The sequence below is a fragment of the Gymnoscopelus microlampas genome (genome assembly GCF_963454915.1).
Source record: "Gymnoscopelus microlampas genome assembly, chromosome: 2".
NCBI classification, from domain to species: Eukaryota; Metazoa; Chordata; class Actinopteri; order Myctophiformes; family Myctophidae; genus Gymnoscopelus; species Gymnoscopelus microlampas.
This window is the reverse complement of record NC_139939.1, coordinates 59,708,106-59,721,993: the sequence shown is the minus strand read 5'-3', so window position 1 is coordinate 59,721,993 and position 13,888 is coordinate 59,708,106. Positions and strand designations below refer to the sequence as shown.

Below are 13,888 nucleotides of genomic sequence, written 5' to 3'. Positions count from 1 at the left end.
AAAATAGCAGATCTACAAGCTCGTAGCGCGGCACCGAGTGCCGCGCTACGAGCTTGTAGATCTGCTATTTTTGAAAAATCGTGAAAATGTGTGCAAATCTTTGAATATATGTTGTTTAAAGCGAACATTTTTTAACTCAAATCTTTGCTCTGGGGGTCCCTGGAACAAAATATTTTGATGGGGGTCCGCGGCCAAATACATATAATCCTGGGGGTCCTTGACATGAAAAAGATTGAGCACCACTGATATAGAAACATACGTTTTTCAGAAAACTGTTGAGATTTAGGAGACATGTAGAATCGGCTTCAGGTCTCAATGGGTTAAAGGTCACACTGGACCACAGTGGAAACAAGTCCCTGGGCCTTCTTGTGTTTGACTGTACTACCTGTACTGTTAATAATCCTGTTTTCAATCAATCAATGAATCAATATACAGTATAGCTTATTTAACATCATATATTTGCTCCTGTGTGTGGATCATCCTGTGTGTGGATCATAGACTGTATAAAAGAGATGGACAAAGCCAGACCTCTGGTTTCAACAGATCGAAAATGAAGCCGATTGTTCAGGAATATCCGCCATCTTTAACACATTTACTGCCAATCCCGAGATATCTCGGGACATTAAATCCACCCGTTACCCGCGGATACCGAGATATCTCGCGATCGTCTTTTTATGTGGTTTGATAACGAAAACAATTTTTTTTGGTACCATCCTTGATTTTTTTTTTTTTCCCATGATGCTTCCGACCCATCCTATGAGAAAATTTCCGACAACCGTTTCCGGTTCGTTTTTTATCCTGAAAAAACAGTTTTCCCTGGTTTTGGCTAAAGATCATGGTTTTCACACGGTTTAAAAAACGAATGGTAAGCTCCGGTTGTATTTTCTTTTCTTTGATCGACGAACGGTTATCCTCTTTGTGTTTAAAAACGATCTGATAGCCGATCGGAGGCTAAGCTAATCTAAGATGGCCGGTGGGGAAGGCCGGAAATCACGTCACAGCCAAACGGATATGACGTTTGCAGCCTGTTTTAGCCGCTGATACCACAGAAGAAGAAAAAGAAAGAAAAGCCTAAACATTATGAGGGCTCGTACATCTGTCGTTGCTGTTTATAAACACCATCCGATCGCGGATTTTAATGGATATAACATTTTTGTGAACGGTTCAAAAGGCTATAAAACTCAAAACGCTGGCAGTGGGTGAGTACCTTATGTATAAATAAACTCTAGCGGTGAATGTGTTAAAGACGGGGTGCCGTTATTTTCAGTGATTCCCCCCCCCCCCCCTAAAACATAATCATCAGGTATTATGGTTATACTAGGAGGAAGATTTTTTCAAAAAGGTATACAGAAATGGTTAAAATTATGTTTTTATGTGGACACGCCTCCAGTTCATTAAGTATACCTGGTTCTCACCTTAACACCTCCTCCACCACCTTAGCACCACCCACCTGTCCTAGTCCCTCCTCCTCCTCATGCCCACACCTGTTGTGTTATGATAATGAGGGGGGGGGGTATATTTTTACTATGTCACAAAAGGGCTGTTTTTCTACTGGCACGTTTGACCCTCAAGGTTTCAGCCTCCAGGTAGAAACTCCAAATAGTCAGAGAAGACATAAAACACCATACAAGCACCACCAGGGGGCTTAATGAAGTTCTATCAACCTCATAGACAAATGAAAGACAGAAAAAGTGCAAAACCATGGCACCACCTCTTTAACCCTTTAAGCCCTGAAGAAGCATCTGTGTCACTTTTTGATTTGAGCTAAAAAGCATTATTTTACACTTTGGCTATTCAAAAATAGCAGATCTACAAGCTCATAGCGCGGCACAGAGTGCCGCGCAATGAGCTTGTAGATCTGCTATTTTTGAAAAATCGTGAAAATGTGTGCAAATCTTTTAATATATATTGTTTTAAAGCGAAAAATTTTAACTCGAATCTTTGCTTCTGGTGGGTCCCTGGAACATATATTTTTAAATGGGGGTCCGCGGCCAAATACTGTACATGTCATTTTGGGGGTCCTTGACATGGAAAAAAGAACCACTGATATTATGGCGACATACGTTTTTTTTTTTTAACTGTTGAATCCCCCAGAAGCAAAGATTTGAGTTACAAATGTTCGCTTTTGTAACTCAAATCTCAAGATTTGCAAAAAAAATAAGATTTTTCAAAAAATAGAAGATCTACAAGCTCATAGCGCGGCTATGAGCTTGTAGATCTGCTATTTTTGAATAGCCAAAGTGTAAAATAATGCTTTTTAGCTTAAATCAAAAAGTGACACAGATGCGTTCCAGGGCTTAAAGGGTTAAACATAACGTACACAGACAGACACGGACGGACGGACGGACGGACGGACGGACGGACGGACGGGAACTTCACAAGCCTTTTCAGAAACCTCGTCTGGATAAACTTGCACTCAGGAAGGTCTACAGTAAGTGGGTTAGATTGACTCAATCATTTTGGAAGCAGACCTCCCAGAGAATGGAATTGGATGTGAAAAACACTGGGTGAAACACATGGCATTCACACTTCTATTCAGAGAGAAGTCCCAGGGTGCATTGCATGGGTGAACCGAGGCGTGAAATTCCCTCTAATGTCTCCACCTGGTCTCTCATTGTCCTGCCGTTTCAACACTTCATACTTCATTCTTCCAGCAATCTCGTTTCAACAGTTTATATAAGTGGGGTCTGGGGACCCTCCAGTGTGTCCTTAAGGGGGTTCCAGGGGGTCCCCAGCAAAATCATTGTCTTTCGGCCTGGTGGGAGAGTATGTTTTGCCGTCCGTCCGTCCGTCCGTGTGTGTGTGTGTGTGTGTGTGTGTGTCCGTCCTGTCTGCGTGTTAGCAGCTAATCACCGGCACCGTTTGCCCGGTCGCTCCGAAACTGTGCACACACACTCCTTGGATGCCAATTCAGAACCTCTGCCCCACTTTTTTTTACATGGGCCTGTTATAGCGCCACCAGGAGGCCAAAACGTCATGCAAATCGGTACACAGTGGCCCTCATTTATCAACGCAGCGTATAAACCGCCATATATTTTTCATATATTCGGCCGTACACCAACGTCAAAGTCACATTTATCAACGCATCCTACACAGCTGATCCGAGCGTACACTTGGTCCCAGCGTTGATAAATGTGACGGCTGAAACCGAGCGTCATTTCAATAACACGCCCTTAAATATTCTCAAAACGCCCCGATTTTACGACATGAAGACGAACCAGAATACGACCAAAGACATGAAAAGCCAATAAGAAACCGTTTGCCCCGCTCGCCTCGCCTCGCACACACGCACACGCACACGCCTCTCTCTCTCGCTCGCTCTCGCTCTCTCTCTCTCTCTCACACACACACACACACACGCGCCCGCCCAACTTCGTCTTTCCGTAGCGTAGCGGTACATGAGACTCGGGCGGAATGCAGTGATTCCGTGCCGCCACGTTAATATTGGAGTGTCGGGTTTATATCCTTAACCCAGCCAGGTTGTGTAGCCTACATAACTCTCTATGACATAACTCCATAACATAGGACAAGCTACTGTAAGTTTGTAGACCTCACTGCTCCCGGCGCAGAAGCGCTCGTATATTTTTGAAAATAGCAGATCTACAAGCTCACAACGCGTCGCGATGCAACTCTGGCTTGTGAGCTTGTAGATCTGCTATTTTCAATACAGACAGATCTACAATCTTATCTGAATGACTGTTAAAGCAGTTTGTTTAAATTACTTTATAAAATGATATATTTTCACAGCCATTATTTATTAGTGTAGGTATACACATTTAGGAGTGGATTATGTGTCCAGATGCTTGTCAGACAGTCAGACAATGGTGCTCCGCAGGTCTAGAATGGAATAAACGGGCGCAGCCAACGTCAACAACTGGTCTTGACCAGACGTGAGATCTCAGCGTACCGTAGGATATAGCCCACGTCAGGATATATTGATAAATGCCGAAAATTGCGGTGAAAACGCCGTACGCCCATTATTTGGGCTGCACCGCGTTGATAAATGAGGGCCAGTATCTCTATAGTCATGTGATCAAGTTCAAGTTCAAGTTCAGGTTTATTTGTCATATGTATAGATACAGAGTATAAATACAATGAAAATTATTTTGCTCAGAGCTTTCTCAATCTTAAATACATAGGACATAGACAACATCTATAGTGCAAAGACATCTATAGTGCACAAAGAACACAAGGAAAGAAGTGCAAATTAATGACCATACAGTGCAAAACAGTTCACGGTCAGCTGTTCAGCAGCCTGACTGCTTGGGGGAAGAAACTGTTACTGAGACGGGTGGTGCGAGATTTGATGCTCTGGTAGCGTTTTTTGGAAGGGAGTAGTTTGAACAGGGTATTTGCGGGATGGCTGGTGTCTTTAATGATGTTGTGGGCTTTTTTCATACAACGAGTGGTGTAGATGTTACGGAGACTGGGTAATTCTGTGCTGCCGATGATTTTAGCTGCTGTTTTAACGGTCCTCTGCAACCTGTTGCAGTCCTGAGCGGTCGTGTTACCATACCACACTGTGATACAGCCAGTTAAGACACTTTCAATTATACAACGATAAAAGTTCACTAGTCCTTTTGTACTTAAGCCAAATTTTTTGAGGCGCCTCAGAAAGTACAGTCGCTGCTGCGCCTTCTTGAGGATGTACTCGGTATTGAGTGACCATGTGAATGTGTCTGTGATGTGTATGCCCAGGAATTTAAAGTTATCAACTATGTCGACAGATGACCCTTTGATGGAAATGGGGGTGTGGATGCCTTTGGACTTTCTAAAGTCTACAATGATTTCTTTGGTCTTATTGGTGTTAAGTGAGAGGTTGTTGTTATCACACCATAGAGTTAGATCTTCTATCTCCCTCCTATAGGCCCTCTCATCACCGTCGGTTATTAAACCGATCACTGTGGTGTCATCCGCAAATTTAATTATGCTGTTATTCCCACATCTGGCGACACAATCAAAGGTAAACAGACTGTACAACAGAGGACTGAGGCAGCAGCCTTGGGGCGCACCGGTTCTGGTGAGAATTGTGGACGAACATCTCTCTCCTATGCGTACACACTGAGGCCTGCCTGTCAGAAAGTCAAATAGCCAATTACAGATGGAGCTGCCCACACCAAGGCCACTGAGTTTCAACACTAATTTAGATGGTACAATAGTGTTGAATGCGGAACTATAGTCTATGAACAGTAGTCTGACATAAGAGTTTTTCTTTTCAAGAAAAACGCGGATCCGTCCTATTTCCCATATTCCATCCTCATTGGCTAAGGTTGGCTTCCAAAGTTTGCAGGATTGGTCCGTTTTGAACAAAAAGCCTCAAACTATGCACGCAGCTTGCAATTTCCATGAAATTTCACACGCACATTCCCACTATAGGCCGAGGAAGAAATGCCACCCTTTTCACATTGGCCTGTTATAGCGCCACCAGCAGGTCTAATTTTAGCAAAACACATTTTTGTAACAAAATGCCTCAAATCATGAATGCAGTGTCTCATTGCCGTGAAAGACCTACGAATAAATGGCACCCTTTTTCACATTGGCCTATTATAGCCCCACCAGGAGGCCACAATAACCTACCCAACCTGGCGGAGACCTGTGCTCCGAGGAGCACTTTTTCTAGTTTAATATCTTCTTACAATAAATGCAAGGAATCTCTGTACGTAACCATGTACCTATACGTCTGTAATCCACGTGTCTCGAGAACCGTTCGTCCCGATTCTGAAAGCTCACAACGTGCAGACTGGTTGAGGACTTGTAGATCTGCTAAATATGAAAATATTTAATTTAAAAAATACAAATATTTGTTTTTTAAAGGGGCTACACCATGAATTTAAAAAATAATAATAATATTTAATATCATATTGTTTATGTCCCTCAAACGTTTTTCAAAAGGTTTGAGCCTAAATCAAGCCTCAGATATACTCATTCCAACTAACTTCTCTCTGGCTTATAAAGCACTTTCACCTGCAATACCACATTGTCCTGTTTGGCACGGGGCGCTATTGAGCCAGTTTGTATGCATTTTATGTCCTGGTTCTGTGTGGAAAAAGTTTTTTAAAAAAAGAAGAAAAAAAAACAAAAAAAACAAAAAACTTTTTTTTTTTTTTTTTTTTTTTTGGTTAGAACTGAAAAACGGGAGGAATTGTTCCCAGACGTGACGTAGGGTGGGGGAACAAATCTGACGGACTGTTTTCAGACCAATTTACATAAAAACCACAGATAGCCTATGAAAGCCTGCATGCTCGAAGTCGGGTATTTGTTGGAACAGAAGAGAGGTGGGGGAGACCAAAAACACACAAAAATGAAGAAAAAGTTAAAATTCATGGTGTAGCCCCTTTAAATTACATATTTTCAGATGGGGATCCGATTGGGTCTCCTTGCCATGATAACGTTTGTGAACTGTGTGAGTTTGGACTTTAAAGTCTCTCTCTCAGCAGTCAGTCAGTAAGCGCTGCCTTCATCCTCTGTGTCTTTGGGGAAGCGAACTAATGGACTGTTAAATGAATAGAACCACTTAACCCTTTCAGATCTGGAACGCATCCCTGTGTGTCATTTTAAGATTTCTTTGGGCTATTCAAAAATATCAGATCTACAAGCTCGTAGCGCGGCACCGAGTGCCGCGCTACGAGCTTGTAGATCTGCTATTTTTGAAAAATCATGAAAAGTTGTGCAAATATTTGATTTTTTTGGCAGACATTTGTAACTCAAATCTTTGCTTCAGGGGGTCCCTGGAACTAAATATTTTACAAATGTTTGCTTTAAAAAATACATAATTTAATAGATAAATATACATAAAAATATACATAAAAAATACATGATTTAAAAAGAAAATAGCAGATCTACAAGCTTGTAGATCTGCTATTTTTGAATAGCCCAAAGAAAATCTTAAAAATGACACAGATGCGTTCCCGGTCTCAAAGGGTTAAGAGACAACCCGGACTAGTGACTCATGGGATTCACTGAAGCCACTGAGGCCTAAACATGAACCATCAAAGTGACTGTGTCTGCCTGTTGAAATAAAGTTACATATCTTTATTAAAAGAGCTATATGTGCCGAGTAGCTTCAAACGTTTTTGAGTGATATTCAAACTCAGGCCCAGGGGCCACTTCCGGGGCCTGTCAAGGAATTTTGATTGGCCCCCAATCAATCAATCAATCTATCAAAAAAAAAAGATATATATAATTATTATTTACTAATAAATGCAAGGAATCTCTTTACGTATGTACGTCTGTGATCCAAGTGTCTGGAGAACCGTTCGACCGGCCGCAGACGACCAGAGGGAGTGCTTATACATTTAACACATCGAGTACCAGAGGTTTTTAGCCGCATGCTGAAAGCTGGCGGCTCAACAGACAGACTAAGACCTAGTCCGACACGCAAGCGACACCTGAGTGACACCTAAGTGTCATTGGCTGTCCTGGCTGTCCTTCACTCCTTTAAGCCAATGGCGACACGAATGGGGAGACGGCCCGCCCCCCCGCAGTAACCGTGCTCCGCTGCCTCCCCTCATTCACAGACAGTGCAACTTTTACTGCAGCCTCGGGCAGGAGGGTTAGCCTAAATGCTAGCTTGCTTCATTAGACCTAGTTTGGCTATTAAGTTATTATTTGGCCATGTTCACACTGACTTCAATCTTCGCTATTGTTGGGAAGACCCGTGTGGTGTCTAAAAATGTTGCCACCACTTATATAAAAAACATTACAGCGTTTAGCGTCGCAGATTCTGTGTCTGTTTAAAACAGGGTACATCCAGTGCCAACGTTCTTACCGTTACGCTGATATCATGTCTAGAGCTGTAGACGCCACGACGAGGACCCGGATGTAAACAAAGGGTGTGTGCGTGATGGTCGAGGGTCCCGACTAACGACTGAAACAATAATATTTATAACGCATCAATCCGCCAGAGTGATCGCGCGTCGAAAAAAATGGCTTGTTTTCACCACGGTAAAAAAGTATGGAGATATGGACCTTTTTCTCATCATTGGAGCGGACGGAAGGTCATTTTTTTTGGACTGGATTCACATTTGTCCATTCCATTCTATAGGGTCCTCGGATCATTCCTAAGTTGCGTTAGAGAGCCATGTGAAAAAAAAAAAAAAACATTGAAAACACGGAGATCTACGGTTATGGCACTCAATGTCTTAATATTACCACTACATGAATAATATCCATTACATTAATAATATCCAGGATTAGATCATAATATCACACCCCAATATTTATAAAACCAACACACACTTAAAGGTAGGGTAAGTGATTTTCTTTGGTTAAAATAAGTGTTAAATATCTCTATATTCTAATAGTACTCATTGCTATAGTGTTTGTTCAGTAAAAGGAGTCTCCTTGTCTCTCCAGCTCTTTATTAAACAGAAAATGCATTTTCGTTTCAGTTTCAGTTTCATTTCCAAATTTTATCCAACCAGGATAGAGAACTCAATCAGGATATAGTTTAAACAAGTGAAATTGGAAGTGATGACACTAAGAAATGAGCAGACAAAATTGGAACAGGAACACTATACAAATTAAGCTTAAAAATGGGTACTTTCTCCTGATTGGCTGAGATTTTGACACCTACCGGAAAATGTATTTTCTGTTTATTAAAGAGCTGGAGAGACAGGGAGACATCTGTTACTGAACAAACACTCTATGAATACTATCAGAATATAGTGTTTTAACCTTTTAACAAAATATTTTTTGTTTTAACCCAAAAATAACACTTACCCTACCTTTAACCACTTTCACTTTCAAAATGTTTCACAAAATCGCAAAAATAGCAGATCTTCTATTTTTTCTACGTTTGCAAAAGTCTCTAGGCCGGGCATTCATTTACGAAAAAAAAGAAAAAAAGAAACATAAGAAGATGAAATATGGAGATGGGAGGTTTCCCGCCCGGTGACGATGATAACATTTTCTTTCCTGGTTTACCTGAGTAGCTGAAAGTGCTGAAGAGGTCGTGGCCAATCAGAGGGTAGGGGGAGGACCTGAGGGGCGGGGCAAAGCTGTCGCCGGGGAGACACGGCATGAATCCCATGCCCAGCAGGTTGCCATGGGAACGGGCCTCTTCCTCACCCTCCACCTGCCGGACCGAAACAATGATGACATCATGATCATCATCATCATAACACCAAATATTACACAAGAAAGAGGCAAACATTGTGAAAATAGCCGATCTACAAGATCGGCTATATTCATAATATTTATCTGTGGAACCGAGTCAAACTAAATGTTCCTACAGCATTGGTTTTCAAAGTGGGGTCCGGGGACCACCAGGGGTACTTGAGGGGGTTCCAGGGGGTCCCCAGCTAAATGATGGACAGGAACCAAATGGACCTTTATGGGTCTGTAACTCTAAGAGTGTACAAATGGAACCAAATGGACCCTAACGGGTCCATTTGGTTCCATTTGTACACTCTCAGAGTTAAATTAACATTGATTTTACAACATGAATTGGGGTCCCAGAGATATAAATGCCATTAAATGGGGGTCCGTAGCCTTAATGCATGTCAAACTGGGGGTCCTTAAATTAAAATGGTTGAGAATCACTGCTATAGAGCCGTGAAAACCTTCTCTTATGGGGGTCCCTGGCTTATCTTTCCAAATGGGGGTCCGCGGGCTAATAAGTGTCAATTTGGGGGTCCTTGACATGAACATTTTTGAGAACCATTGTCCTACAGTTCCTACAAGTCCAAGTCATTGTCTAAAATATGATTAATTTTCTTCCCAGTTAACTCATTCCCTGCCTAGAACGACTAAAACGACTTTTAAAAAAAAGACCAAAGAGACCAAGGAGATATGATTTTTTTAAGATCTAGACTCCCATCCACTTCCTTGTTAACTTTAAACTTAAAAATTCTGTATCTCGGCTCCTGAGTACTTTTTTTTTTCAATAAAAAATCTTGGCAGTGGGCAAACGTGGCCAGAAATAATTCAGGCAGTGAATGAGTTAAAATATGATTCATTTGGAGGTGGTCCCCAGTTCACATAAGATTAATTTGGGGTGTTTAACCAGTATGTTGTACCTGTCCAGATGTCTCAGCGCTGCAGGCCGTTCCCAAAAGCTCGTTGGCTCCTCCTCCTCCTCCTCCTCCTCCTGCCTTCCTGGCCTCCTCCTCCCTCTCTCTCTCCTTCTCCATCTTCTCCTCCAGCTCGTCCAGGAGGGCCTCCTTGTTGCTGTCCTCCAGGTGCTTCATGAGGACGGCCACGACCACGTTGACCAGCACGAACTGAGCCGTCAGCACGAACGTCACGAAGTACACCGGAGAGACCAGGGGCAGGTAGGAGAGACACTGTCTGTCCCCGGGACGACACTCCCTCAGCGTGTCCTGGAGAGAGAGAGAGACATAGAGAGAGAGAGACAGAGAGAGAGAGAGAGAGAGCGAGAGAGACACAGACAGAGAGAGAGAGAGAGAGAGAGAGAGAGAGAGAGAGAGACACAGAGAGAGAGAGAGAGAGAGAGAGAGAGAGAGAGAGAGAGAGAGACACACAGAGAGAGAGAGAGAGAGAGAGAGAGAGAGAGAGAGAGAGAGAGAGAGAGAGAGAGAGAGAGAGAGAGAGAGAGAGAGAGACAGACAGACAGAGAGAGAGAGACAGAGAGAGAGAGAGAGAGAGAGAGAGAGAGGGGGGGGGCACATTTGTTTGATTGTCTGCTTGTTTATATCATTAGTTCTCAAAGTGGGGTCCGGGGACCCCCAGGGGTACTTGAGGGGGTTCCAGGGGGTCCCCAGCTAAATGATGGATAGGAACCAAATGGACCCTTATGGGTCTGTAACTCTGAGAGGGTCTGTAACTCTGAGAGTGTCCAAATCCTCTCAGAGTTAAATTAACATTGATTTTACAATATGAATTGGGGTCCCAGAGGTATAAATGCCATTAAATGGGGGTCCATAGCCTAATGCATGTTAAACTGGGGGTCCTTGAAATTAAAATGGTTGTGAATCACTGCTAGAAAGCCGTACAAACCTTCTCTTATGGGGGTCCCTGGCTTATCTTTTCAAATGGGGGTCCGCGGGCTACTAAGTGTCAATTTGGGGGTCCTTGACATGAAAAAGTTTGAGAACCACTGGTTTATATCACTCACAAAAGAGGGAGAAAGGCTAAAAAACCCTTAGGGGGTTGAAAAGTGGCATTCTCTAAATGTTGATTAAATGACATTATAATGTGGAATATGCACTCATCTATTACAAAGACAACAGTGATAGTCATACGGCATACAGGTAGTGTAGAGGTAAAAAAAACAAAACAATATAGACAATGTACCAAAGAAAACAACGAAATCAGTCACACCAATAAAAGCCGTAGGCACATAAGACTAAACATCTTGAGAAAATATTGAAAAGACCCAAATATCTTTTTCCATATTCCATATTTTACCAGATTAGCTTTAGTCCATAGCGTTAGCAAGTTTTCTCTAATCCAACACCAGGGACTATGTATTTCCTAATTGATGTCTGACATGGGAGAAGACCTCAAGAGGCGGATGTTTGTAGCTACAGTGGAGTCAGTACTGCTGTATGGGGCTGAGACATGGACCCTCACAGTGGAGTCAGTACTGCTGTATGAGGCTGAGACATGGACCCTCACAGTGGAGTCAGTACTGCTGTATGGGGCTGAGACATGGACCCTCACAGTGGAGTCAGTACTGCTGTATGGAGCTGAGACATGGACCCTCACAGTGGAGTCAGTACTGCTGTATGGGGCTGAGACATGGACCCTCACAGTGGAGTCAGTACTGCTGTATGGGGCTGAGACATGGACCCTCACAGTGGAGTCAGTACTGCTGTATGGGGCTGAGACATGGACCCTCACAGTGGAGTCAGTACTGCTGTATGGGGCCGACACATGGACCCTCACAGTGGAGTCAGTACTGCTGTATGAGGCTGAGACATGGACCCTCACAGTGGAGTCAGTACTGCTGTATGAGGCTGAGACATGGACCCTCACAGTGGAGTCAGTACTGCTGTATGAGGCTGAGACATGGACCCTCACAGTGGAGTCAGTACTGCTGTATGGGGCTGAGACATGGACCCTCACAGTGGAGTCAGTACTGCTGTATGAGGCTGAGACATGGACCCTCACAGTGGAGTCAGTACTGCTGTATGGGGCTGAGACATGGACCCTCACAGTGGAGTCAGTACTGCTGTATGGGGCTGAGACATGGACCCTCACAGTGGAGTCAGTACTGCTGTATGGGGCTGAGACATGGATGCTCACAGCACAACAGGAAAGAGTCCAATCCACTTTTGTGCCATATTATAACAAATATATATATATCCAGACAGATACATTTTCATTCTATTTCCGAATGCGTTTTTTTCTCAGACAGTGAGTGTCCTCTGGTTGACAGTCCCTCACCTGTCCTAGTGGACTCACTGAGGGACAGATGAGGACATCTGTGAGTCCACTCGGACAGGCTGAGGGATATGAGCGGCTAAATCACAGCTTCACGGCTCCTTTTCCCAGGATTCAGTGGGGTTTGGCACCGTGCCAAGCAGACAGCAGGGCACAACATTGAGCAGAACACACCAGTGACCTACTAGTATTGTTATAGTTTATTGTATTTTCTATTGCACAATAGTGTGTCCTCAGAGCTATGCCTGTAAGACAATGACTGTGCATGGGACTCAATACAATGGTTTGAGACACAACTCACGGGTAATGGAACTCCAGTGGCGTGCACAGACATTTTGAGGGGCAGGTGCTCAAGTAAATTATCCTTTTTTTGGTTGACTTGGTCTGCTCTTTTTTCCCCTTACACCTATACCTCTTTGCCAAAAATAGCCGATCTACAAGCCCGCAACGAGGCGTTGTGGGCTTGTAGATCAGCTATTTTTGGCTAAAGTTCTCCTCAGAAAAGGGATGTTAGGTTTCGAGTGGTTATGGTAAAAAGAAAAATCATATCACACAAAGATTTGGCGGACCCCCTGTAGTAACTCTGATGACCCCCTAGGGGTCCCGGACCCCCTGTTGAAGACCCCTGCTGTAAACTGAAAAAAAAATATATATATATATATTTTTTTCAAAATGGCACTTCTGGTCAAGAGGGCAAAGGGCAGGTGCTCTAGCACCACCTAGAGTCTATCTGTGCACGTCCCTGTGGAACTCTGCAATTAGCAGAATGCATTTGATTATATTATATATAAGTTTTTTTGCCATATGAATACAGTTTGAATGTTGAAGGTTTATTCGGTGTTATTCAAACAGATAGCCGCTTTAGAGTCATTAAATGGTTACAACTTACAATTACATTGCAAACAAAGGCTTGCTCTGTGAGAGTTTCTGTGTGTCTGTGTCAATGTGTAAAGTGTAACGTGCACACAGTGCCATTCACACACGATAACTAATAACTATAACGATAATTAAGTTAGCTTCCACACTGAAGAACCATAACGTTCTGTAAACAGTGCATCTGATTATTATTATTATTATTATAAGGAGGTGAGCCTACCTGAGGTAATACCTACCAGGTATCATTATAGCTTTATTCATAATCATCTCCTGATCTCTCCGTTAATAACACACCTTTCAGAGGGTCACCACATTGCTCAGGGAGTGATCCAAACGACATAGTTTACGACTATATAGTAAACGTACAGTATAGTTGTGGTGTGAACGCTGCCATCCATTTGAGTTAAAAAACGTTTTTAAAACGACATATTTATAGTTAACGTGATCGTTATGGTACTTGGTGTGATTGGCCCACAAGACAAAACAAACAGAACCTTTGAACCTTCATTGGTCACCTGGTTTAATCATCTGAAAATCGCTGAAAATTAATCACTGAAAATAGCCGATCGACAAGCTCACAATGCGACACAATGTGAGCTTGTCGATCGGCTATTTTCAGCGAAAGCTTTCCCCACAACAACAGGAAACAGAAAGGACACGAGTA

The 13,888-nt window shown here is 43.0% G+C and overlaps 1 protein-coding gene across 1 annotated transcript in view; it reads right to left on the bottom strand.

Annotated features, from left to right (window-relative positions):
* Window positions 1–13,888, bottom strand: part of LOC311056069 (voltage-dependent T-type calcium channel subunit alpha-1H-like) — a gene marked incomplete at its 3' end in the record, with an annotated part of 190,479 nt that overhangs the window by 4,254 nt on the left and 172,337 nt on the right. Inside the window, exons 33-34 of the mRNA XM_084072438.1 lie at window positions 10,020–10,322; window positions 8,926–9,076 (exon numbers count right to left, since the gene is read on the bottom strand). Coding sequence (XP_083928564.1) covers window positions 8,926–9,076; window positions 10,020–10,322 — 454 coding nt within the window. The remainder of the gene's footprint in view (window positions 1–8,925; window positions 9,077–10,019; window positions 10,323–13,888) is intronic.